The sequence below is a fragment of the Rhinopithecus bieti genome, unplaced genomic scaffold (assembly GCF_001698545.2).
Source record: "Rhinopithecus bieti isolate Rb0 unplaced genomic scaffold, ASM169854v2 scaffold_32008, whole genome shotgun sequence".
In the NCBI taxonomy this organism is placed as follows: Eukaryota; Metazoa; Chordata; class Mammalia; order Primates; family Cercopithecidae; genus Rhinopithecus; species Rhinopithecus bieti.
In genome coordinates this window covers 3,782,224-3,805,572 of record NW_016814433.1, presented here as the reverse complement: position 1 = coordinate 3,805,572, position 23,349 = coordinate 3,782,224, and the positions used below count along the sequence as shown (strand labels likewise).

General features: G+C 50.5%; 3 protein-coding genes and 1 pseudogene across 3 annotated transcripts; 2 read left to right on the top strand and 2 right to left on the bottom strand.

Moving 5' to 3' along the window:
- The first annotated feature begins 1,317 nt into the window (after window positions 1-1,317).
- SLC25A35 (solute carrier family 25 member 35) lies at window positions 1,318-3,859 on the top strand. Its single transcript, XM_017850376.1, has 4 exons — window positions 1,318-1,404; window positions 2,438-2,590; window positions 2,950-3,084; window positions 3,249-3,859. Exons 1-4 carry the CDS (start codon window positions 1,318-1,320, stop codon window positions 3,420-3,422), a joined length of 549 nt encoding a protein of 182 aa, XP_017705865.1. The 3' UTR covers window positions 3,423-3,859.
- RANGRF (RAN guanine nucleotide release factor) lies at window positions 3,833-5,422 on the bottom strand. The gene is made up of 5 exons (XM_017850583.1): window positions 5,053-5,422; window positions 4,846-4,962; window positions 4,504-4,660; window positions 4,330-4,415; window positions 3,833-4,107 (listed from the first exon to the last, which is right to left on the bottom strand). The coding sequence occupies exons 1-5, from the start codon at window positions 5,127-5,129 to the stop codon at window positions 3,984-3,986; spliced, it is 561 nt and encodes a 186-aa protein (XP_017706072.1). The 5' UTR covers window positions 5,130-5,422; the 3' UTR covers window positions 3,833-3,983.
- An 11,050-nt stretch (window positions 5,423-16,472) lies between these two features.
- LOC108514384 (40S ribosomal protein S13 pseudogene) lies at window positions 16,473-20,011 on the top strand (annotated as a pseudogene).
- A 1,265-nt stretch (window positions 20,012-21,276) lies between these two features.
- On the bottom strand, window positions 21,277-22,600 carry LOC108514385 (phosphoribosylformylglycinamidine synthase-like). Its single transcript, XM_017850585.1, has 2 exons — window positions 22,314-22,600; window positions 21,277-22,235 (listed from the first exon to the last, which is right to left on the bottom strand). Exons 1-2 carry the CDS (start codon window positions 22,366-22,368, stop codon window positions 21,925-21,927), a joined length of 366 nt encoding a protein of 121 aa, XP_017706074.1. The 5' UTR covers window positions 22,369-22,600; the 3' UTR covers window positions 21,277-21,924.
- Between the last annotated feature and the right edge of the window lie 749 nt (window positions 22,601-23,349).

The following is a 23,349-nucleotide window of genomic DNA, read 5'->3' as shown; positions in this document are numbered from 1 at the left end:
AAAAAAAAAAAAAAAAAAAAGATTATTGACTGTGGAGCCGGTCACCGTGGCTCATGCCTGTAATCTCAGCACTTTGGGAGGCCAAGGCGGTAGGATCACGAGGTTAGAAGATCCAGACCATCCTGGCTAACACGGTGAAACCTCGTCTCTACTAAAAAATACAAAAAATTAGCTGGGCATGGTGGCAGGCCCCTGTAGTCCCAGCTACTCGGGAGGCTCAGGCAGGAGAATTGTGTGAACCCGGGAGGCAGAGCTTGCAGTGAGCCGAGATCACGCCACTACACTCCAGCCTGGACAACAGAGCAAGACTCTGTCTCAAAACAAAAAAAAAAAAAGATTATGGGCTTTGGAATCAGCCTTTCTGGAACTAAAGTCCTGGCTTTGAAAATTACTAGTTGGTGAGCTTCAGTTGCCACATCTGTAAAATGGCAATAATTGTAGTGGCCTTTCTGTGTGATTATTGGGAGGATGGAGGGAGACAAATGCGGTAGACATGGAAGCATTAGTGCGAATCCTGGCAGAGAGTAAGCATTTGGTAGCATTGTTTTCATTATTATGTGTTGATATTGAGGTTGGATTTGTGAAGGGGAGGATAAGGAATTTAACATACGTCAGAGAGTGTAGGGATCAGGAAGATCCTGGTTATTACAGAATTAACAATCTCAACATCTGCCCCTTTGAGTTATCTGGTATAGGTGAAAGGTCAAGAGCCTGAGGCCCAGAGAGGGGAAGTGATCCACTCAAGGTCACATAGCTGTTTATTGCTAGGACTAGGCCCTGCTTAGTGCTCCTAAGAGCAAAAGAGACTGGGAAGTAGTGCGTCCTGTAGCAGAGGCAGTCTGGTCTCATTCGCAGGGTTTGAGTTTCAGGGACAGTGGTCTCTCCAAAGTCGACTAGATACCTTTATGGGGAGTGGGGGCTAGAGAGCAAGTTTTGCCCAGAGTCTGATGGGGAGCCTGATAGAAGTGGTGGCTGGAGATCCGGTCTGGGAATGGGAGCTGGCATGAGAGGCTGGACACCCAGGTCTTGCCTAATATGCGTAAGGAAATATTGCCATTCTCCAACCACTCCACCCCCAACTGCTAGCCCCAAGGGAAGAAGGATATGAAGGGGGTGGGGTGTCTTGCAGTGCTGGGAGATCCATCCCCCCGCAGCTGGAGCCTAGAGACAGAGTCTTTTTTGTTAACCAATTTGTTAAGTAGGAACAACAATAATTATCAGAATAAGAGGATATTCATTGCTGAACACCCTAGAGGAAATGTGAGGGGGTCAGACATTTGGTTCTGACGTAGGAGGATGGCCACTGGGGCATAAGCTATGATATTCTCTTGTTCGCAGGTGAAGACACATCTGCAGGCACAGGCAGCCTCAGAAATTGCTGTAGGGCACCAGTATAAGCATCAGGTGAGAGTTCCCAAGTCTGCCAAAGTCCCTGATCATCCTTTCTCTTTTCCCCTAGCTTTCTGCCTGTACCCAACAGCTCCAATCCCAGCCGCTGCTCTGCTCAACCCATTAGTTCTGTCCCATTTTGCCCCTGAAGCCTACCCAGACCCTCTTTCCTTTTTTTTTTTTTTCAGACGGAGTCTCGCTCTGTTGCCCAGGCTGAAGTGCAGTGGCATGATCTCAGCTCCCTGCAACCTCTGCCTCCTGGGTTCAAGCGATTCTCCTGCCTCAGCCTCCCAAGTAGCTGGGACTACAGGTGTGCACCACCACACCCAGCTAAATTTTGTTTTGTTTTGTTGAGACAGAGTCTCATTCTGTTGCCCAGGCTGGAGTGCAGTGGTGCGGCCTCGGCTCACTGCAACCTCTGCCTGCTGAGTTCAAGTGATTCTCCTGCTGCAGCCTGTTGAGTAGCTGGGATTACAGCCATGTGCCACCACGTCCAGCTAATTTTTGTATTTTTAGTAGAGACAGGGTTTCACCATGTTGGTCAGGCTGGTCTCGAACTCCTGAACTTGTGATCCGCCCGCCTCGGCCTCCCAAAGTGCTGGGATTACAGGCATGAGCTGCTGCACCTGGCAATTTTTGTATTTTTAATAGAGATGGGGTTTCACCACGTTGGCCAGGCTAGTCTCAATCTCCTGACCTCAGGTGATCCATCCACCTTGGCCTCCCAAAGTGCTAGGATTACAGGCATGAGCCACCACGCCCAACGCCTCTTTCCAGTATGTATTCCAGTTCCTCTAATTTTCTGCCCCCGTTTCTCCTGACCAGTGAATGCCCTCACTTCCATGCATCCCACCCCAGTTCTTGGGAGCCCAGGGAGGGAACAGTGGGGTGACTAGACAACCAAGGGCCCCATTCTGGCTCTAAGCCCACATTGAACTGTTTGTCTGGACGACAGGTTCCTATTAAGCACCCATCCTTGGCAGTGTTAGGATGGCAGCCCCTGATGCTGGGCTGTCTGAACCCCACCCCCTGGTCTTCCCCACACTAGGGCATGTTTCAGGCGCTAACCGAGATTGGCCAGAAACATGGTCTGGTGGGGTTGTGGCGTGGGGCTCTGGGCGGCCTGCCCCGAGTTATCATCGGTTCCTCCACCCAGCTGTGCACCTTCTCATCCACCAAGGACCTCCTGAGCCAGTGGGAGGTACTGCCTGGGAAATGGGTGGGTCTGTTTTGGGAAGGGGGGAAGGGGAGGGCAAGCTGCACTGGGCCCTGGAGGAGACGGTGCCCCACATTCAAAGGTGAGGGAGTGGCAGGAGGGCTTGGAGGTCACTGACTCTTTAGACCCTTCCTGCAGTTCTCTTGTCACTTCCTCCCAGAAGGGGTACCTGAGCCTTCAGGGTACCCTGGCCTTCCTCCTTCTCAGTGTTTTTGCACTGTTATAACTGGTGCGGTGGAAGCTCCCCGAGTTACCAGCATCTGTGTCCCCAGGGCAGGGACTGTCCTGTCCTTGGGGTGGAATGGTTGGCTGGTTGACAATGCTCTTCCTCTCTACCCCCTTAGATCTTTTCTCCTCAGAGCTGGAAGTTGGCTCTGGTGGCTGCCATGGTGAGTGGCATTGCAGTGGTCTTGGCCATGGCACCCTTTGATGTGGCCTGCACAAGGCTCTACAACCAGCCCACAGATGCACAGGGCAAGGTAAGGAAGTGCTCTGGGATGCAGGCAGGGAAGCAGGAGTTCGGGGAGGCAAATTGCGGGTGCAGGTGGGATAGCCTGAAATGCAGCCTGTGGAGGAGCTGCCCCTGGTGGGCTCTGACAAACTCCTTCTCTGTGCTCTCCCTCCCTCTCTGACATGCTCTCAGGGCCTCATGTACCGGGGGATACTGGACGCTCTGCTGCAGACAGCTCGGACCGAGGGCATTTTTGGCATGTACAAGGGTATAGGTGCCTCCTACTTCCGCCTCGGCCCCCACACCATCCTCTCCCTCTTCTTCTGGGACCAGCTACGCTCCCTCTACTACACATACACTAAATAACAGCCTTTCTCCCAGACTCCACCAAATGAGCACTCCTTGGCCATTTGTGCCTCCACCACTATGTCCTGGTGACTACTGATAGGTGACCTTTCATCCATCCATGAGGGACAGCCAACCCCACTCCCCATCTGTTCTCAGGGTTGAACACTACAAGCGTTTCCCTTCTTTCCTTGGGTGTTACTTTAAACCTTCCCTACCCATTCCCTGGGTAATTCACACCCCTCTCTCAGGGCTGAACCAGTCATCCCAAAGTGTATTTCCTCCCTCTCACCACTGCCACCCTTGAGTCCCTCCTGCTCCCATGAACAGCTTTAAACTCCTCCCTCCAAAACCAAAGGGAATTGGGAGACCCAATTCCCAGGTGTCTGGGACCCAGGCATCTTGTTAGATTCAAAGGCACAGAGATTATATTGATTATAAAGCAAGTTTATTCTGAAGAGGGATTGTCTTATGTTTATGCACAGGGAAGAAATGAGAGGAAACCCTCTTTTCAACCTCTTTTCCCCTTCACAGAACCGAGTCCCCAAGTTCTCAGCAACATCATACAGTGCTTCAGCACCTTTACTGGGGACCAAAGATGTTGGGATCATGAAGGGTCAGACTGGTCACCAGCTGTTCAAAGTCACCCAGGCTCCAGGGTGGAGGTGACAGATTTTCAGGGCCAAGAGATGACCTGTTGTCAGGGCTTGGGGTGGGGAAACAGATGGAGAGAGAACATCATCCAGGCCTGAGGTTTGGAAATTGCCAATTTCGGTTCCAGAGGACCTGGGTATCAGTTACCCCAAACCTCTGGCCCACTCCTGCTTCCTTGGAGGATCCCACCAGTGAGTCTCCCTGTTCTGTCCCTCCCAGCCCAATTCTCCTGGGAACCCAGTCATGAGATACCCGCCCGTTCCTTCCTCCTTACGGGGGCTGATTGAAGGTGAGCAACAGATCAGTCTGGTACTGGGGCAGCCTCAGCAAGGCCTGATGAAGTGTCACATCCTTTGCTACCTAAGGGGATCAGAGTCAGGATGCTTACCTGGATCTCTGCGCCCCCGCTACCGCCCTTCCAGGACATTGCACACTCTCAGGCCCTCACCTGCTGGTTTTCCTTAGCTATCTGCTGCTTGCCAGAGAGGACCCAGGCTTCTTGACAGCAGCCCCTCAGGGCCAGGTTCTCCAAACTGAGAGGCTGAACAGACTCCACATGGACAGCCCTAGCCCCCTGCACGCCACCAACATCCTCAAAGTGGTACCTGGAGTAGGGAAGCGGGGTCAGGAAGGGACATCTCTGGCCGCCTCCCCGGGAGCATCTTTAAGTCGCACGGCTGGCTCCCGGCCCCTGCATGTTCTCACTGCCCAGATTAACCGTCGGCCGCGGGTCCCGCCCACTGCCCCGGCCCCGCCCCTGCCATTGGCCAGCCCAGGGCCCTTCCCTCACCGCGCAGCCGCTTCACCCTGCACGTGGGCCTGCAGCTCGAGAAGTTCCACGATCAGGCTCTGGTCCGTCACGGGATGGCAGAAAACTTCTTGATTGTCCGGGACCGGTCGGAGGTCGCTGGAGTGAGGCAAGGCAGACCCTGGTTGACCCCGGTCTCTTCCCACAACCCACCCAGTCAGCCGCCCCTGGGCGCCCCGGCCTTCTCACCTTACGTCAATGGCCCCCGTGGGGAGGATGGCGGAAAAGGCGCCTCCGAACAGCGGGCAGTCTCTCATGGGCTCCATGGGCCTGAGGCTGGGTTATGGGCATTAGAAAGGTTTAAAAGAAGCCCACATTGGGTCACGTGGCAGCGGCTCCCTGGGTTTCGCAGCTGCCACCGCCACCTGGGTCTAGCTTAGCTCCCGGATCCTTTAAGATTTGGTTCCGCCCCGCGTTATCGCTGGCCAATCAGCGCCAAGGCCCTGGGGGCGGGGGTCAGCGGCGTTGCTCCGGAAGCTGCGCTCTTAGGAGGGCGCCGGGCGGGACGGTGGGGTCTGGCTTGGGGTTAGGGTCTGCCTCCTGGGTTCAAGTGATTCTCCTGCCCCAACCTCCTGAGTAGCTGGATTACAGGCATTCACCACCATGCCGAGCTAATTTTGTATTTTTAGTAGAGACAGGGTTTCTCCATGTTGGTTAGGCTAGTCTCGAACTTTCAACCTCAGGTGATCCACCTGCTTTGGCCTCCCAAAGTGCTGGGATTATTACAGGCGTGAGACACCGTGCTCAGCCCAGACCTAATATATATTGTTGAGTGATTGAATAAACTGAGTGCAAATGTCCAGAACCCAGGAGATCACCCATACCCTCATGGTTTCTAGATGTCACCTGCTTCCCAGCCAAGAATTGGGCAAGAGGATTCTGATCTTGAGGCCATTCCACAGGGTTCCAAGTGCTGACCATACCTCTGGACCCTAATGATTTAGTGAAATGAAGCCAAATGGTGCGTATTTGTTGGTCTCTTACCTTGCCAGGCCCTATGTGAAGGGCTGGAGATACATTTAGGACACAGCCCCTGATGCCTCACTGAAGGTGTAAAAGGAACAGTGGAGCACACTTGGAGTCTTTTTTTGTTTTTTTTTTTTTTTTTGAGAGGCGGTCTCACTGTTGCCAAGGCTCGACTGTAGTGGTGGTACAATCATAGCTCACTACAGCCTCAACCTTGTGGGCTCAAGCCATCCTCCTGCCTCAGGCTCCTGAGTAGCTGGGACTACAGGCACGCACCACCATGCTCGGGTAATTTTTGTTTTTTATTTATTTATTTATTTATTTATTTATTTATTTATTTATTTAGAAATGGAGTCCCACTGTGTTGCCCAGGCTGGTCTCGGACTTCTGGTCTTAAGTGATCCTTCTGCCTTGGCCTCCCAAAGTGATGAGATTGAGTGATAAGACTCAAAGTGGTGAGCCACCATGCCTGGCCCACACTTTGAGTCTTAAAGGTTGACTCACAATTCAGTAGGACATCCTAGGGGTATTCTAGCCGGGGGAACATCAGGAGCAAAAACTTGGAGATGAGAGGGCATGTTTTGGGGAAAGCAAGTGTATCCGTTTGGCAAGAGAGGGTAGGATGGGAATGGGTGGCAGGGAGCTGCGAACATGGTCAGGTGTGCAGGGTTTTTGTAGCACACACTAAGGAGCTTGACTCCTCATTCCTTACTACAGCCATCAGACTCCTCTCTGAGTCTCATTTCATCTTTAAAATGCTGTTGGGGGGCCAGGCACCGTGGCTCATGCCTGTAATCCCAGCACAGCGGGAGGCCAAGGTGGGGCAGATCACTTGAGATCAGGAGTTCGAGACTAGCCTGGACAACATGATGAAACCCCATCTCTACTAAAAACAGAAAAATTAGCCGAGCGTGGTGGCGGGTTACTAGGGAGGCTAAAGTAGGAGAATTGCTTGAACCCAGGAGGTGGAGGCTGCGGTGAACTAAGATTGTGTCACTGTACTCCAGCCTGGACAACAGAGCAAGACTCCATCTAAAAAATGAAATAAAACGCTGTTAGGAAGAAATGAGATATGGATATAGTTGAGTCTGACCTATTTCTGGGTAAAGAGAGTGGAATGAGTCTGCTGTATGAGGAATTTGAGAGAGCGGGGACGTTACAGGCTCCAGAGGGAGAGAAGGAGCCCAGCCATGGGAAACCAAAGGAGCCAGGTCAGAGGAGTCCACCCCATGATGCTTCTCTGGGATGATTGACAGACTTCTCTGTCCCTCCCTCCCGCTTTATGCCAGCCTGCTCTCCAGCCCCGTTCCTCACCAGGGGCATTACTGGCTGTGGCTGCTTTGGGAGCAGTCAAGCAGGTAGAGTCCTTGGAAACGGACCTACAAGGACATAGAAGTGAACAGGGTGCCTGCACCAGGCATAAGGGGGTGTGGAGGCCTATTACATGGGCCCAGAGGAGGTCACACTAGGTCAGGAAGGCTGAGAAAAAGCCCCCCCCAACTTCCTCATTTTGGGCGTGTGGCATGTCTCATGTTCTGCCATGAGCCCTGTGCAGCTGGGGACCCCTGGCCCTCCACAATTCTGTGGGCTCTTGGGGGGTGCTCAGCCAAACCTCTGGATGAATGGGGTGGAAGGCCACCCTCACTTGGCAAATCCCCACGCTTGGCTCCACTTCCCCTTCTCCCTTCACCTCTTTTTTTTTTTTTTTTTTTTTTTGTGCCTGTCACTTCTGCTGGCCCTGCCACCTCTCAACTCCCTCAAGTGTTCAAATCCCAACTTCCCAAGGGACAGGATCTAACTGGGTCGATTAGTTGTCATTCAATCTGCAAGTACCTATTTGGCAGGTTCTCCTGCCTGGCCACTCCTCAGGCCACCACCCAAATACAAGAGAGATCTCTGGTCCAGCTGGCTGTGGCTAGGATGATGAGTGTCAGGGGACAAATCTCAGTACAGAGATGGCCAGCAGCCACTTTTCTCAGGAGAATGTGAGGATGTGACTGGCTCTCAGTCCACTGGTTGCAAGTAGGCCTGCAACTGATTGATTCTCTACACCTGGGACATTCCCTTATTCAGTGCCCTGCATGCAGTTGATGCAGCTGTTTGCTTTGGGGACAAGAGTCCCAGCGACTCTCCCCTTTAGGGCACCAAGAGATGGACTCAAATCAGAGAGATACCACCACACCCAAAGTCAGGCATCCCTTTGAAAAGAGTTAGGGCAATAAGTATTTCTATTAAGCAGGGGTTTTCGTCTTTTTTTCTACTGCAGACTGCTTTGGCAGTTTTGTGAAGCCCATGATCCCCTATTCAATATAATGTTATTGTTATTGTTATTTTTTCTGTTTTTTTGAGACAGGGTCTTATTCTGTCACCCAGGCTGGAGTGCAGTGGCACGATAACAGCTCACTGCAGCCTCAACCTCCTGGGCTCAAGCCATCCTCCCACCTTGGCCTCTCAAAGAGATTACAGGCATGGGCCAGGTGCGGTGGCTCACGCCTGTAATCCTAGCACTTTGGGAGGCCTAGGTGGGCAGATTGCTTGAGCTCAGGAGTTTGAGACCAGCCTGGACAACAAAGTGAGACTCTGTGTCTATTACAAAAAAAAAAAAAAAAATTCACCGGGCGTGGTGTCATATGCCTGTAGTGCCAGCTACTGCACTCTAGCCTGGGTGACAAAGGGAGACTCTGTCTCAAAATATTATGCATATTGAAAATAAAGATGGGCCAGGCGCAGTGGCTTACGCCTGTAGTCCCAGCACTCTGGGAGGCTGAGGCAGTTGAATCACTTGAGGTCAGGAGTTTGAGACCAGCCTGACCAACAGGGTGAAACCCTGTCTCTACTAAAAATACAAAATTAGCCAGGTGTGGTGCTACACACCTGTAATCGCAGCTACCTGGGAGGCTGAGCAGGAGAATCACTTGAACCGAGAGGCAGAGTTTACCGTGAGCCAAGATCATGCCATTGCACTCCAGCCTGGGCAACAAAAGCTAAACTCTGTCTCAAAAAAAAGAAAAGAAAAGAAAAAGATGAAATTTTTATCCAAGCTCATTGACTAAAGATTAAGAAGCCCAGCTATGAAGTATTTTGTGTATTTAGCCCTTTACTAGGCTTTAGGGGAGGGTCTAAAAATGGGTAAAACATAGCGCTTCTTTCTGGGCTTTCAGCCTGAACAGGAAGAGCTAGGGCGTGCTACAGTTCATATCCTGTAATGAGATCTAGTTCATGCCCCTGCTTAGTCCCCAGCTGAGAAACCTGCCTTGGGGAGATGCTTAGGATTATGTGACAATCAATGGTAGCCACAGTAGATACACAATACACAAAGGCCTGCTATAATGAAGTTAGTGTCTGAGGAAGATCAGTGCGTCCTCGTGTTTGGAGCAATTCTGCACCTGTCACTCAGTCCTTTCCCTGGAACTTTTCAGCCGCATATCCCATCATTTTCTCCTTATAGTCTTTTTCTTTTCTTTTTTGAGATGGAGTCTCGCTCTGTCGCCCAGGCTGGAGTGCAGTGGCATAATCTTGGCTCACTGCAACCTCCACCTCCCGGGTTCAAGTGATTCTCCTGCCTCAGCCTCGAGTAGCTGGGATTACTGGCGTGTGCCACCACTCCTGGCTAATTTTTATATTTTTAGTAGAGACGGGGTTTCACCATGTTGGCCATGTTGGTCTCCAACTCCTGACCTCAGGTGATCCACCTGCCTCAGCCTCCCAAAGTGCTGGGATTACAGGTGTGAGCCACTACACCCTGCCATTTTCCCCTTATAGTCTGTGTGCTAGACACTGAACTTTCTTCAATCCCTCAACTGAGTCAACCTCTTTCATGCCTCTGGGCATTTGCACATGCGATGCCCTCTGCCTAGAACTTTCTTTCCCCCTTCCTCCCTAGCCAGCTCATACTCTGATCTCCAGAAAACATTTCTGGATTAACTGCTGGCTTCTGCTGTGCTGCTATGCTCCTGTCACCACTGCAGGCGCTTCACTGTATAATACACTAAGCACCAGGAGACGGGTACATGTCTGCCTTTCACCATCAACTTCTCACTGACTTGTACAGGGCCTGGCCTGTATTTATTGGATGACTGTTAAGAGATAGGTTATTTACCAGTTAGGCCCTGTTAAGGTATATTATACAATAAAGAATTTGCCTGGGCCAGGCGCAGTAACTCAGCCTGTAATCCCGACACTTTGGGAAGTTAAGGTGGGAGGATCACTTGAGCCCAGGAATTCAAGACCAGCCTGGGCGATGTAGCCAGACCCCATCTCAACAAATAATTTAATTAGCTGGGCATGGTGCTATGCACACCTGTAATCCCAGGGAAGTTGAAGCAGGAGGATCGCTTGAGTCCGCAAGTTTGAGGTTGCCGTGAACTATGATTATGCCACTGCACTCCAGCCTGGGTGACAGAACAAGACTCCCATCTCTTAAAAAAATAAAAAAGCAGGCACAGTGGCTCTAGCCTGTAATCCCAGTACTTTGGGAGGCAGAGGCAGGTGGATCACCTGAGGTCAAGGGTTCAAGACCAGGCTGGCCAACATGGTGAAACCCTGTCTTTACTAAAAACACAAAACTTAGCCGGGCGCAGTGGTGGGTGCCTGTAATCCCAGCTACTAAGCTGAGGCAGGAGAATCACTTGAACCCGGGATAGGGAGGTTGCAGTGAGCCGAGATCGCACCACTGCACTCCAGCCTGGGCAACAGAGTAAGACTTTGTCTCAAACAAACAAACAAAACAAAAGCAAAAACAAAAGGCTGGGCGCGGTGGCTCACGCCTGTAATCCCAGCACTTTGGGAGGCCAAGGCGGGTGGATCACGAGGTCAGGAGTTCAAGATCAGCCTGGCCAACATGGTGAAACCCCGTCTCTACCAAAAATATAAAAATTAGCTGGGTGTGGTGGCGCATGTCTGTAATCCCAGCTACTTGGGAGGCTGAGGCAGGAGAATTGTTTGAACCGGGACCTGGGAGGCAGAAGTTGCAGTGAGCCAAGATCGAGCCCCTGCACTCCAGCCTGGGTTACAAAGGGAGACTGTGTCTCAAAACAAAGAAACAAACAAACAAACAACCGAATTGCCCTTTATGCCTGGTTCCTGAAAAACTCAAAATCTGTGGAATTTCCTGTTATGGGAGTTCTTTGTTATTCATGATAGGCCCTAATGGTTTATACTAATGAGCTGACTCATGGTGGGCCCCTAGATAGGTTATGCTAAGGACATGAATCAGGATGGGGGTGAGCCACGCCAGAAAGATCAATCATGTGATTAGAGGGTTAAAGCTTTGGCCCAGTTGATATCAGCCCGATAAAACCCCAATAGGAATTCTGCACACTGAAGTTCAGTGAGGCTTCCTGGTTGGTGAACACATTGATGTGAGAGTAGGCGCTGTGCCCTGACTCCTCAGCAGTCCCCACGGGAGCTCAGATTTTGGGACCTGTTCCAACCTTCCCAATGTATATTCTTTTTTTTTTTTTTTTTTTTTTTTTTGAGACAGAGTCTCGCTCTGTTACTCAGGCTGGAGTGCAGTGGCATGATCTTGGCTCACTGCAAGCTCCACCTCCTGGGTTCACCGCTGTTCTGCCTCAGACTCCCAATTAGCATGGACTAAGGACCCGCCACACGCCCAATTTTTCTCCCCCCCCCCCCCCCCGAGATGGAGCCTTGCTCTGTCACCCAGCGAGGCTAGGGCATGATCTCAGCTCACTGCAACCTCTGCCTCCTGGGTTCAAGCAGTTATCCTGCCTCAGCCTCTCGAGTAGCTGGGATTACAGGTGTCCCCTACCATGCCTGGCTAATTTTTTTTGGTATTTTTAGTAGAGATGGGGTTTCACCATGTTGACCAGGCTGGTCTCGAACTGCTGACCTCGTGATCTGCCCGCCTCGGCCTCCCAAAGTGCTGGGATTACAGGCGTGAGCCACTGGGCCCAGCCAATTTTTTGTATTTTTAGTAGAGACAGGGTTTCAGTGTGTTAGCCAGGATGGTCTCTATCTCCTGACCGCGTGATCCGCCCACCTCGGCCTCTCAAAGTGCTGGGATTACAGGCGTGAGCCACTGGGCCCAGCCAATTTTTGTATTTTTAGTAGAGACAGGGTTTCAGGGTGTTAGCCAGGATGGTCTCGGTCTCCTGACCCCATGATCCGCCTGCCTTGGCCTCCCAAAGTACTGGGATTACAGGTGTGAGCCACTAGGCCCAGCCCTTTTTTTTGTGAGTCTCACTCTGTTGCCCAGGCTGGAGTGCAGTGATACGATCTCATGTCTGGCTAATTTTTGTATTTTTAGTAGAGATGGGGTTTTGCCATGTTGCCCAAGCTGGTCTTGAACTCCTGACCTCAGGAGATCTGCCTGCCTCGGCTTGTCAAAATGTTGGGATTACAGGCGTGAGCCACCGCGCTCAGACGCCTATGCATATTCTTTATAATAAAACCACAATTATGCATATTCTTTATAATAAAACCACAATACCACAATCATAAGTATGGTGCTTCTCTGAGTTCTGTGAGTCCTTCTAGTGAATTATTGAGCCTGTGGGGATTGTGGGAACTTCTGAACATATAGCCAGTCAGGCAAAGTGTGGCTGACTTGGGGACTCTTGAGATTTGTGGCTAGTGTCTGAAATGAGGGGAGTCTTGTGGAAGATTCAGACCTTTACTTGTGGGATCTGACACTAACTCCAGGTGGTCAGCACCAGACTTGTACAGTACGTGTGGAGGGATGAGCGTCTGCGCTAGGCTGTTACAGTTAGGACAGGGAGAGATGAAGCCAGGATGAGCAGTGCAGTAGGAAAACAATAATATGGGGTGATGCACAAGGTGGAGGGGAAAAATGAAGAGCAAGTTCCAAGATGGAAGCCTGCTCAAGAAGAATGGAGATACCAGCCGGGTGACTCACGCCTGTAATCCCAGCACTTTGGGAGGCTGAGGCAGACAGATCACGAGGTCGAGAGTTCGAGAACAACATGGTGAAACCCCATCTCTACTAAAAATACAAAAATTAGCCAGGCGTGGTGGCACACACCTGTAATCCCAGCTACTCAGGAAGCTGAGAGGAGAATCACTTGAACCTGGGAGGCCAAGGTTGCAGTGAGCTGAGATCCAGCCTGGGAAACAGAACAAGACTCTGCCTCAAAAAAAAAAAGAAAGAATGGAGACAGCAATGACAGAAAGGAGGAGTTGGAAGGTTTGGGTTGTAAGTAGGGCAAAGAGGACAGACGGCCTCTGATCTTTGCTGTTAAGTCACGAGATTGGGTACTTTACCCCCTGTCCCCTAGTTCTCAACAATGACAGAGGCACAATATGGACAAGGGAAGGAGGACTTTCCACATCTACAACCAGTCTATGCAAACCTACCCAAAGGCCAAGGGAGCTAAGAGGCTGAAGAGGAGACAGGCTGGGATTGGTGGCTCACGCCTATAATAGGAGCACTTTGGGAGGCCAAGGTGGGCAGATTACCTGAGGTCAGGAGTTCAAGACCAGTCTGGCCAACGTGGTGAAACCCTGTCTCTACTAAAAATACAAAAGTAGCCAGGTGTGGTGGTGTGCACCTGTAGTCCCAGCTACTCGGGAGACAGAAGAAGAATCACTTGAACCCAGGAGGCAGAGGTGGCAGTGAGCTGAGACAGCGCCACTACACTCCAACATGGGTGACAGAGCAAGATTCCATCTCAAAAACAAAAAAAAAAACAACAAAAAAAAAGAGAGACTGATGTATCCAGTTTTTCAAAAAGAAGCATTTAATAATGACTTAGAAACAGAAGCCAGGCGTACCTGACGGGAAAGGTATACATGCCTCAGTAGAAATGCATGGTACTACTGACATCAACACCTCAGGGAAAGGCGCAGAATGCTATGTGAATCTACCTTAGAGCAGGATTGAAGGTCACAGTAGATGAAGTGGCAATCTTAGAGGCATTCCAGAACAGGGGTTAACCAGAGGACAACACGGCAGATCAGCATCCAAGATGGAGCAGCTTCATCCTCCACGACAACCCAGGCCGGGATCTCTGTGTCTGAAACCCAGTAGAGCTGCCCCTTGTTTCTTCCTTTGGAACCTCTTAGAAGGTGCCATCTCTCTTAAGAGTCCATGTAGTCCCAGCCTCCAAAGCACCACATAATTTAGCTCTTTTCTTTCTTTCTTTTTTTTTTCTGAGACAGAGTTTCGCTCTTGTTTCTCAGGCCAGAGTGCAATGGCTGCATCTCAGCTCACCGCAACCTCTGCCTCCCGGGTTCAAGTGATTCTCCTGCTTCAGCCTTCCTGAGTAGCTTCATGTAACAAACTGCTACTCATCCTTCAGGTCTCAGCTCACTCAGAGAATCCTTCCCTGATCCCAAAAGTCTGGGCCACATGCCCTTCTATGAGCTCCACGGTACCCTGAGCTTCCCCTAAAAGGCACTGGATTGAAGTCACTTGTTCCAAGTCTGTCTCCCTCGTGTGCGCCCCTCAGGAGGAGGCCCTTGACAATGTTGTTCCCTGAGTGACAGTATGGGCAGGGCTGTCTCACAGAGATTTGTCTCATTCTGTAGTCGCAGGCTGCCCCTCCAGGCTGAGCAGGTGAGGGAGCTGCACAATGCCCTTCCTGCTTGGGGGAAGATGGCCCAATGCTGCAGGCACTCCTAGTGGACTGCTCACACAGAAAGGTTTCCTGAAGCCTACAAGACGCCAAGACCCAGGCTCCACTGCAGCAGGTCTCCGGTCTCTACCATCTGGCTGTTTGCCGCTCCCAAGTGTCCAGTGACAGGTTTATTTGGTTTCCACCACCACAGGGTCTTACATATAGCAGGTGCTGGGAGCATGATGCTTGCCAGGCACCGGGATACTGACCACCCAGCTGCCGTGGGAGATATTCCTTCACCAGGCTCACCACTGACTGATGCCCATCCCCCTTCTTTCCAGTCTTTCTCCATTATCTATGTTCCGGTTTGAGCAGTGTCCCAGACACACTTCAGAGCGAAGTTCCTTGGTGGGCTGGCCTGTTGGAGAGCAGAGGGTACCCTGGCGGGGAGCCTCTCTCAAACAGATGGCCCCCACCAGGTGATCCCATCTGGATGCTGTCAGCCACACTGCTTCTTTGTGCTTAGCCCCTGCCTGCTGCCTCCCCAGCCAGTACTGCTCCTTCTAGCAACTGAGGATGACGTAATGTGTGCTTAGTTCAGTGTTGTGTCTTTTTCTGTGCAACGGAAGGGCCGTGTTGGCAGCCAGGCAGATGTTAAACTAATCAAGAAAAGAGGCCGGACGCGGTGGCTGTAATCCCAGCTACTCAGGAGTCTGAGGCAGGAGAATTGCTTGAACCTAGAAGCCAGAGGTCTGTAATTCCAGCACTTTGGGAGGCTGAGGCGGGCAGATCACGAGGTCAACAGAACAAGACCATCCTGGCCAACATGGTGAAACCCCATCTCCACTAAAAATACAAAAACCAGCTGAGCGTGGTGGTGCCTGCCTGTAGTGCCAGCTACTTGGGAGGCTGAGGCAGGAGAATTGCTTGAACCTGGGGGACAGAGGTTGCAGTGAGCCAAGATCACGCTATTGCACTCCAACTTGGGCAGCTGAGCAAGACTCCATCTCAGAAAAAAAAGAAAGAAAAGAGACTTACTGGTTCTCCCTGTCTTTCCACTTACACAGGGCCAGTCTCCTTGACCTGATAACAAGAACTCGTGACTTTAACTGGACAAATGAGGTAAAAAGGAGAAATGCTTGAGAAGTACAAAGTCCAACCACCCATGAACCCAATCCACTAATTCACTCTTGTATTAAGGGAAAAAAAAATATCAATATTTACTAATTTTAACATTCATATGTATTCATTTGTTCAGCATATATTTATTGAGCACCTACTAGGTGCGGGGCACTGTGTAGATATTAGGACATGGTGGGGTGCAAAAATGTGTCTCCTGATATCATGGAACTTACACACTAATAGGGAGACAGATCTTTGATCAAATAAACAGCTTAGGCTGGGCACAGTGGCTCATGCCCATAATCCCAGCACTTTGGGAGGCCGAGGCGGGCAGATCACGAGGTCAGGAGTTTGAGACCCGCCTGGCTAACATGGTGAAACCCAGTCTCTACTAAAAATATAAAAATTATCGTGCCACTGTACTTCCATCTGGGCGACAGTGAGACTCCCTCTCAAAAATGAAATAAAATAAATGAAAATATAAAAATTAGCCAGGCATGGTGCCAGGCGCCTGTAGTCCCAGCCACTCAGGAGGCTGAGGCAGGAAAATCACTTGAACCTGGGAGGTGGAGGGTGTGGTGAGCTGAGATTGTGCTACTGCACTCCAGCCTGGGCAACAGAGCGTGACTCCATCTCTAAATAATAAAATAAATGAAAACAGTTCACAGTTCATTCATTGCAATGGTGAAAAATAAAGTACAACAGAGACTTGGGCTGAGAAAGGATGTATGTGGTGCTACTGAAATAACCTCTCACAAAGGATTTGAGCAGCGCTATTGACCCAGCTGAAACCCAAAGGAAGGACTTGTTCACTCGGTGTGTACGTTGCTGTAAATGGTTTTGCTTTTAGACCTCAGGTTTAGAGAACTAAGGTCATCATAACCCTTGGTTCATGGCACATAATATCATTGAAGGCTCACTTGGGCCCTGTCTTATTAACCTTTCATCTCCATTTTTCCTTCCCATTCCCTGTTTCCCCAAAGGTGGTTAATGATGAACTTATGAGAGAACCTGTTCTGTCTGGCTTTCTCATAGGAAGCAGGTAGGTTGAGAGTTTGCCAAATGGGTATGATGAAAAAGTCATAGCTCAAGTGAAGGGGCTTTGGAAAGGCTGTCACTGGAAGCTGGATAAGGAGGGAAGAAAGAAATGGAGCAATGGATTAGGGTAAAGTAATTATTGCATTGGAGGTCCTAATTACTTTGAAATCTCAGAGTATTGTAGATAAAGAAGCAAGATGGAAGGAAAGGGCCGGGCACAGTGGCTCATGCCTGTAATCCCAGCACTTTGGGAGGCCAAGGTGGGTAGATCACTTGAAGTCAGGAGTTTGAGACCAGCCTGGCCAACACGGTGAAACCCCATCTCTACTAAAAATACAAAAATTAGCCGGGCATAGTGGCGCATGCCTGTAATCCCAGCTACTTGGAAGGCTGAGGCAGGAGAATCCCTTGAACCTAGGAGGTGGAGGTTGCAGTGAGCCGAGATCGCACCACTGCCCTCCAGTCTGGGCAACAAAGTGAGACCCCATCTCAAAAAGAAAAAAAAAAAAGATGGAAACAGGACGCCTGAATAAATAAATTTGGAGATAGAGCCTCATGGTCGGAAACAGGATGCCTGCATAAATAAGTCTGGAGACAAAGATGGTCCTGGGTGATGATAAAATCCAAGTGGGGTAGTTGGCTGAGGTGGAATGAAGGTCACTGTAGAAAAGTTCAGAGTGCTGGATGGTCACCGACATGGATACAGGATAACAGAAGGGGCTGAGGTGAAGCACGGGATGGGGACCCAGGGCCTAATACCCTTAAAGAATGAGAGGGAGTTAGGAATGGTTGAATAGGGCAAGGTTTAGCTACAAGGGATGGAAAACACCAAAATTAATAGTGCTTAAGCAAGACAGGCTGGGCGCTTTGGCTTACGCCTATAATCCCAGCACTGTGGGAGGCCGAGGCAGGCAGATAACTTCAGGTCAGGAGTTCGAGACCAGCCTGGCTGACCTGGCGAAACCCTGTCTCTACTAAAACTACAAAAATTAGCTGGCCGTGGTGGCACGTGCCTGTAATCCCAGCTACTCAGAAGGCTGAGGTGGGAGGATCGCTTAAACCCAGGAGGCGGAGGTTGCAGCGAGCCGAGATCACACCCCTGTACTCCAGTACTCCAGCCCGGGAGTCAGAGTGAGACTCTGTCACAATTAAAAAACAAAAACAAAAACCAAGACAGAAGTTCATTTCCTACACTCAAGACATTCAGTGTTATCTTGTCACTCCTCAGTGTCAGAAGAACCAGTCTCCTTTGATCTTTTTTTTTCTTTTTTAGAGACAGGGTCTGGCTCTGTTGCCCATGCTGGAGTGCAGTGGTATGATCACAGTTCACTGAGCCTCAACCACCTGGGCTCAAGTGATCCTCCCACTTTAGCCTCCCAAGTAGCTTCCTCTTATCTTGTTGCTCTGCGTGGTACCAATTCCCAAAGCTACTTCAGTGTGGCTGCTGAACTTCCAGCTGTCGTGTCTGCATTCCAGACAATAGGAAGCAAAAATGCATAAAGAGAAAAATGCATCCTTCTTGTAAGAACACTTGGAAATTGTATACATCATTTTCTCTCCCACTGGCCACAATTTAATCGTAACTAGGAGGGAAGCTGGGAGATGTCATCTTTACTTTCAGCAGCCACAAGCCCAGCTAAAATACTGGAACATTCCGGTTTTTTTTTTTTTTTTTTTAGACTGAGTCTCGCTCTATCACCCAGGCTGGAGTGCAGTGGCGCGATCTCGGCTCACTGCAAGCTCCACCACTGGGGTTCACGCCATTCTTCTGCCTCAGCCTCCCGAGTGGCTGGGACTACAGGAGCCGGCCACCACGCCCGGCTAATTATTTTTGTACTTTCAGTAGAGACAGGGTTTCACTGTTAGCCAGGATGGTCTCGATCTCCTGTCCTCATGATCTGCCGGCCTCGGCCTCCCAAAGTGTTGGGATTACAGGCGTGAGCCACCGCGCCTGGCTCTGGAACATTCTCCCTCCCTCCCTTCCTTCCTTTCTTTTTTTGAGAGGGACTCTCTGTTGCCCAGGCTGAAGTGCAGTGGCGTGATCTCGGCTCACTGCAACCTCCGCCTCCTGGGTTCAAGCGATTCTCCTGCCTCAGCCTCCCAAGTAGCTGGGATTATGGGGACACACCACACCACCCAGCTAATTTTTTTATTTTCAGTAGAGACAGGGTTTCACTATGTTGGCCAGGTTGGTCTCAAACTCAGGTGATCCACCAGTCTTGGCTTCCCAAAGTGTTGGAATTATAGGCATGAACTACCGAACCTGGCAGGAACATTTTATTTCTAGAGAGGAATCAATTATTGAAGAATTGGCACCCTCTCCCACAGGGAGCACCAGAGAAGTCAGTAGAACACAAAGAATTGGGTGAAAGGGATGTAGTAAAATGGCATGAGCCTGCAGTGGGCAGGGTTTTCTTTGAACTGGGTGAACAGTCTGGCAGTGGTACGAGGACCCTGACTCCCTAGCCTGGGGAAGATGAGATACGTGAGGTTGAGGTTTGAGAAGAAAAGTCGCCACTTGGAGGGGCTGCAGAAGTGGCTCTCAGAGGATAGCTGGTTTTCCATGAAGGCAAGGAGGGTGCAGAGAGTTAGCCTGGAGGGTTCACCAGAGGGCCTTTGGGAGTGGGTGGGTGGGAATGGAGCTGGGTGGGAGTCATCAAGGACAGGGTTACATGGCTACTGGATGAAAACACGGATGAAAAGCCAGTGGACTTGGTCTTGATAGTGTCTGAGGAGGGTGGGTCTTACTTGGCTATTGGGACCCAAACCAGAAACTGCTCCCCCTTCAAAATCCACGAGTTTACCTATCACAGCCAACCAGGAGGTTACCTCGCATGCCATCCTTTGACTTTGGCATCAAGCCCTTAATAAACCTGGTATCTAAGCCTTGGTACCAGCCCCCAAATTGTACGTTTGATACTATAAATCTGAAAGACATACATATATCCTTTCCGAGTGTCAGGAAAGAACATTCGAATGTCAAAAATGATCTGGACCCTCACTCTCCTTTCGCTGCCTGACCGCCGCCATCATGGGTCGCATGCATGCTCCCAGGAAGGGCCTGTCCCAGTCGGCTTTGCCCTATCGACGCAGCGTCCCCACTTGGTTGAAGCTGACATCTGACGACGTGAAGGAGTAGATTTACAAACTGGCCAAGAAGGGCCTGACTCCTTCACAAATCGGTGTGATCCTGAGAGATTCGCATGGTGTTGCACAAGTACGTTTTGTGACAGGCAATAAAATCTTAAGAATTCTTAAGTCTAAGGGACTTGCTCCTGATCTTCCTGAAGATCTCTACCATTTAATTAAGAAAGCAGTTGCTGTTCGAAAGGATCGAGAGGAACAGAAAGGATAAGGATGCTAAATTCCGTCTGATTCTGATAGAGAGCCAGATTCACCATTTGGCTTGATATTATAAGACCAAGCGAGTCCTCCCTCCCAACTGGAAATATGAATCATCTACAGCCTCTGCCCTGGTCGCATAAATTTGTGTGTGTACTCAAGCAATAAAATGATTGTTTAAAAAAAAAAAAAAAAAAAAAAAAAGATCCGGAGGAGTCCCATACTGCTCAGGGTAGGTTTCAGAGGGAAATCTCTGAAACAGTTGTTTTCCCCGTAGCCACCATTTACCATTGTTTCATTATTGTCAGTTTCTTCTTAGGGTGCTGCTCTACCAGGAGCACACAGAAGTGCTCAGCCTCCCCACCTGAGCTCTCCTAGCCCTCATGCCCTCAGGGGTCTGGGATTATAGTCTCCATTCTCAGGGAAACTCCTTTTATCAAAATGTTGAACATTCTACGGAGCCAACTGACTTGAGGTGTACAACACAACAGTCACGAGGAAGGGAACTCTATCCACGGTCCTGTGAGCAAAGGAAGCAACGGACAGCAAAGGAAGCAAAGACAGCCGCCAGCAGGAAGTCTCGACACACTGCCTCCAGGAAGTGAGACTGCAGGATGGTGGGAAGCAGATGTAGTCCTGGTGAGCCCAGCCCCCTTCACTATGTGTGGACCCCAAGCAATGCGGTCAACCTTCATTCATCCTTCATTAAAAAGGTGGGGAGGGGCTATCAAGTACTTTAGTAAGAATTAATTCAGATACATACAAAATGCCTCACACATGCGTGGATTGAGGTGTTATACACAGCAATTGTTTTTAATTCTATTACACATAAACTCCCTGAGGCCAGTGACAGTGCTCTGAAATAATAACTAATCAACAATAGTTAATGGAATAAGAGTAGAATTCCAGCATACAAAATGCCTCACACATGCGTGGCTTGAGGTAAGTGTTATACACAGCTATTGTTTTTAATTCTATTACATATAAACTCCCTGAGGCCAGTGACATTGCTTTGAAATAGTAACTAATCAACAGCAGTTAATGGAATAAGTGAAGAGTAGAATTCCAGCATACTAAAGCGTTAGGATCTAGGGATGAGAGCACCAACCACATCTATCAAAAAGAGAGCTGCTGGGCCAGGTACAGGATTGCAGGTTCCCACCTGTAATCCCAGCACTTTGGGAGGCCGAGGCAGGTGGATCACTTGAGGTTAGGAGTTTGAGACCAGCCTGGGATACATTGTGAAACCCTGTCTCTACTAAAAATACAAAAATTAGCTGGGTGTGGTGGGGGGCACCTGTACTCCCAGCTACTTGGGAGGCTGAGGCAGGAAAATCGCTTGAACCCGGGAGGCAGAGGTTGCAGTGAGCCGAGATCACACCACTGTACTCCAGCCTGGGTGACAGAGTGAGACTGTCTCAAAAAATAAAATAAAATAAAAAGAGCTGCTAATGTAGAAGCAAATATCAGGAATGCTGGGCTCTGAGGCCAGCCCTGAGACAGCCAGAAATGCTGAGAACCTTCCACAAGCAACAGTGCCTTCCATTCAGTACAGTGTAGCACTTCAAGAGAAATCCAGAAAGTTTCAGTTCCAGATGAGAACAATGAGGTGGTGAGGGGCTGATCTGCACACTATTGCTGAATTTGTTTGCACCCCCTAAACTCCAATAATGAGAAAAGGAAGCGCAAAACATCCCTCAGAGCCGAGGAGGCAAATGCATGCCGGTGATCACTGGGTGTTGTGAAGTGGGCAACAGAAGCCCCTGCTCCGACCTCAGGAGTCCTAACTTTTCCTTGTCACTCTTTTCTCTGAACCACGTGCTATTTCCTGGGCTGAGAAAGGGAATGCCATGTTAGAGCAGAACCGAAAATAGATACAGCTGCGGAAGGAACATCAGCAGGCAGATCATTGAGTCCGCTGAGATTTTGTATTTTGGTCCTTGTCTGTCCAAGATGCTTTTGGAAATAACATGGGGTGCTCCTGAAAGTCACGGGGGAGAGGGCAGCACACACTCACGGGAAAAACCATGGGACCTAGGTGAGCCCCTGTGGCCAGTCAACAGCTCCCTTCCAGGGTCCAGTTTCGGGCATTGATAAAGAGCTGGAGCCAGGGGGAGGTGGTCAGAGTATCAAATGGAGGGGGTCGCCATGCCCACTGCCAAGGCCTCACGGCCCGCTCAGGGTGAGGCATGAGAGCCAGGTGGCGGCCATCACGGGAGCAGATGCCAGCCACGCCCCCTGGGGACCCATTGGGATTCAGAGGGTACTGCTCTGTGGGGTTCCCGTCGTCATCTGCCCAGTGCAGTGGAGCCAAGCCCCTGGCCTCAATCTGAGCTTGGAGTTCCGGAGAAGAAAATGCCACGTAACCTGGGACGGAAGGAGGAGGGAAGTGAGAGTCAAGGTCCTTCACGCCCACCCTCGCCCCCAACCTTCCTCAGGCCTGACCTTCCCCGTGCGCACTCCACACGGGCAGCACGGCGCCCTCCATCCCTCGCAGCATCAGGGCTGGCCCAGGCCCCACACGCACGCTGGCCCAGCGAGACTCATAGCGCCCAGACAGGTTGTGGCGTAGCAGAAGGCCCGGCTGGGAGTCACAGGCATCTCCACCGCATCCCTCATTGGAATCGCCTCCTACGCTGGATCAGCCCAGCAGAGCCAGCAGTTGACAAGCCAATACACACGCCCAGGCTGAAGGTGACTGGTCCGCTTCGGAAGCGGCCTCAGCTCACCCCCCGCCAGGGCGGATGGAAGGTCACAGCCAGACTGCCACCCTCAGCCCAGGGAATAGGCGAAGTCAGGGTGAGACGCTGGAGACCTCGGAAAAGGAACTGAATGAAGGGGCATGGCTGCTCTTCTGATTGGCCTATCTTTCTTCCTTTTCCCTCCTCCCTCACCTTCCTTCCTTTCAGACATTCTTTTTTTTTTTTAGTTGAGAATGGAGATCTCAGCTCTGTTTCCAGGCCTGGAGTGGCAGTGGCATGATCTCGGCTCACTACAACCTCACTGCCTCCTGGTTACAAGCGATTCTCACGTGCCTCAGCCTCCCAAGAGTAGCTTTTTTTTTTTTTTTTTTTTTTTTTTTTTTTTTCATATGAGACAAGGGCAACGAAAAGAAAGAAGCAGACTGGAGTCTTGGCTCTGATCACCACACGGCTGGAGTGCAGTGGGACTTGGATCTCCGCTCACTGCAAGCTCTCGCTCCCGGGTTTTACTGCCATCTCCGGTAACTGCCTCAGCCTCCCGAGTAAGACTGGGACGACAGGCGCCCACCCACCTGCGCCCGGCTAGTTTTTTGTATTTTTTAGTAGAGACGGGGGTTTCACCGCCGGTGTTAGCCAGGATGGGTCTCGATCTCCTGACCATGTGATCCCGCCCCGTCTCGAGCCTCCCAAAAGTAACGAAGCACATAACGTAACTTAGTGCTGGGATTACAGGCTTGAGCCACCGCGCCCGGCCCCAAGTAGCTTTTTAATGAAAAAAT

Coding starts and splice junctions, on each gene's coding strand:
- SLC25A35 (XM_017850376.1), top strand. CDS start 1,318: ATGATATTCTCTTGTTCGCAGGTGAAGACACATCTGCAGGCACAGGCA. Junction 1,405..2,437: donor GGCACCAGTATAAGCATCAG/GTGAGAGTTCCC, acceptor TCCCCACACTAG/GGCATGTTTCAGGCGCTAAC. Junction 3,085..3,248: donor CCACAGATGCACAGGGCAAG/GTAAGGAAGTGC, acceptor ACATGCTCTCAG/GGCCTCATGTACCGGGGGAT.
- RANGRF (XM_017850583.1), bottom strand. CDS start 5,129: ATGGAGCCCATGAGAGACTGCCCGCTGTTCGGAGGCGCCTTTTCCGCC. Junction 4,661..4,845: donor CAGGGTGAAGCGGCTGCGCG/GTGAGGGAAGGG, acceptor TCCCTACTCCAG/GTACCACTTTGAGGATGTTG. Junction 4,108..4,329: donor CTCACCTTCAATCAGCCCCC/GTAAGGAGGAAG, acceptor CCCCACCCCAAG/CCCTGACAACAGGTCATCTC.
- LOC108514385 (XM_017850585.1), bottom strand. CDS start 22,368: ATGCTGCGAGGGATGGAGGGCGCCGTGCTGCCCGTGTGGAGTGCGCAC. Junction 22,236..22,313: donor GTGGAGTGCGCACGGGGAAG/GTCAGGCCTGAG, acceptor CTTCCGTCCCAG/GTTACGTGGCATTTTCTTCT.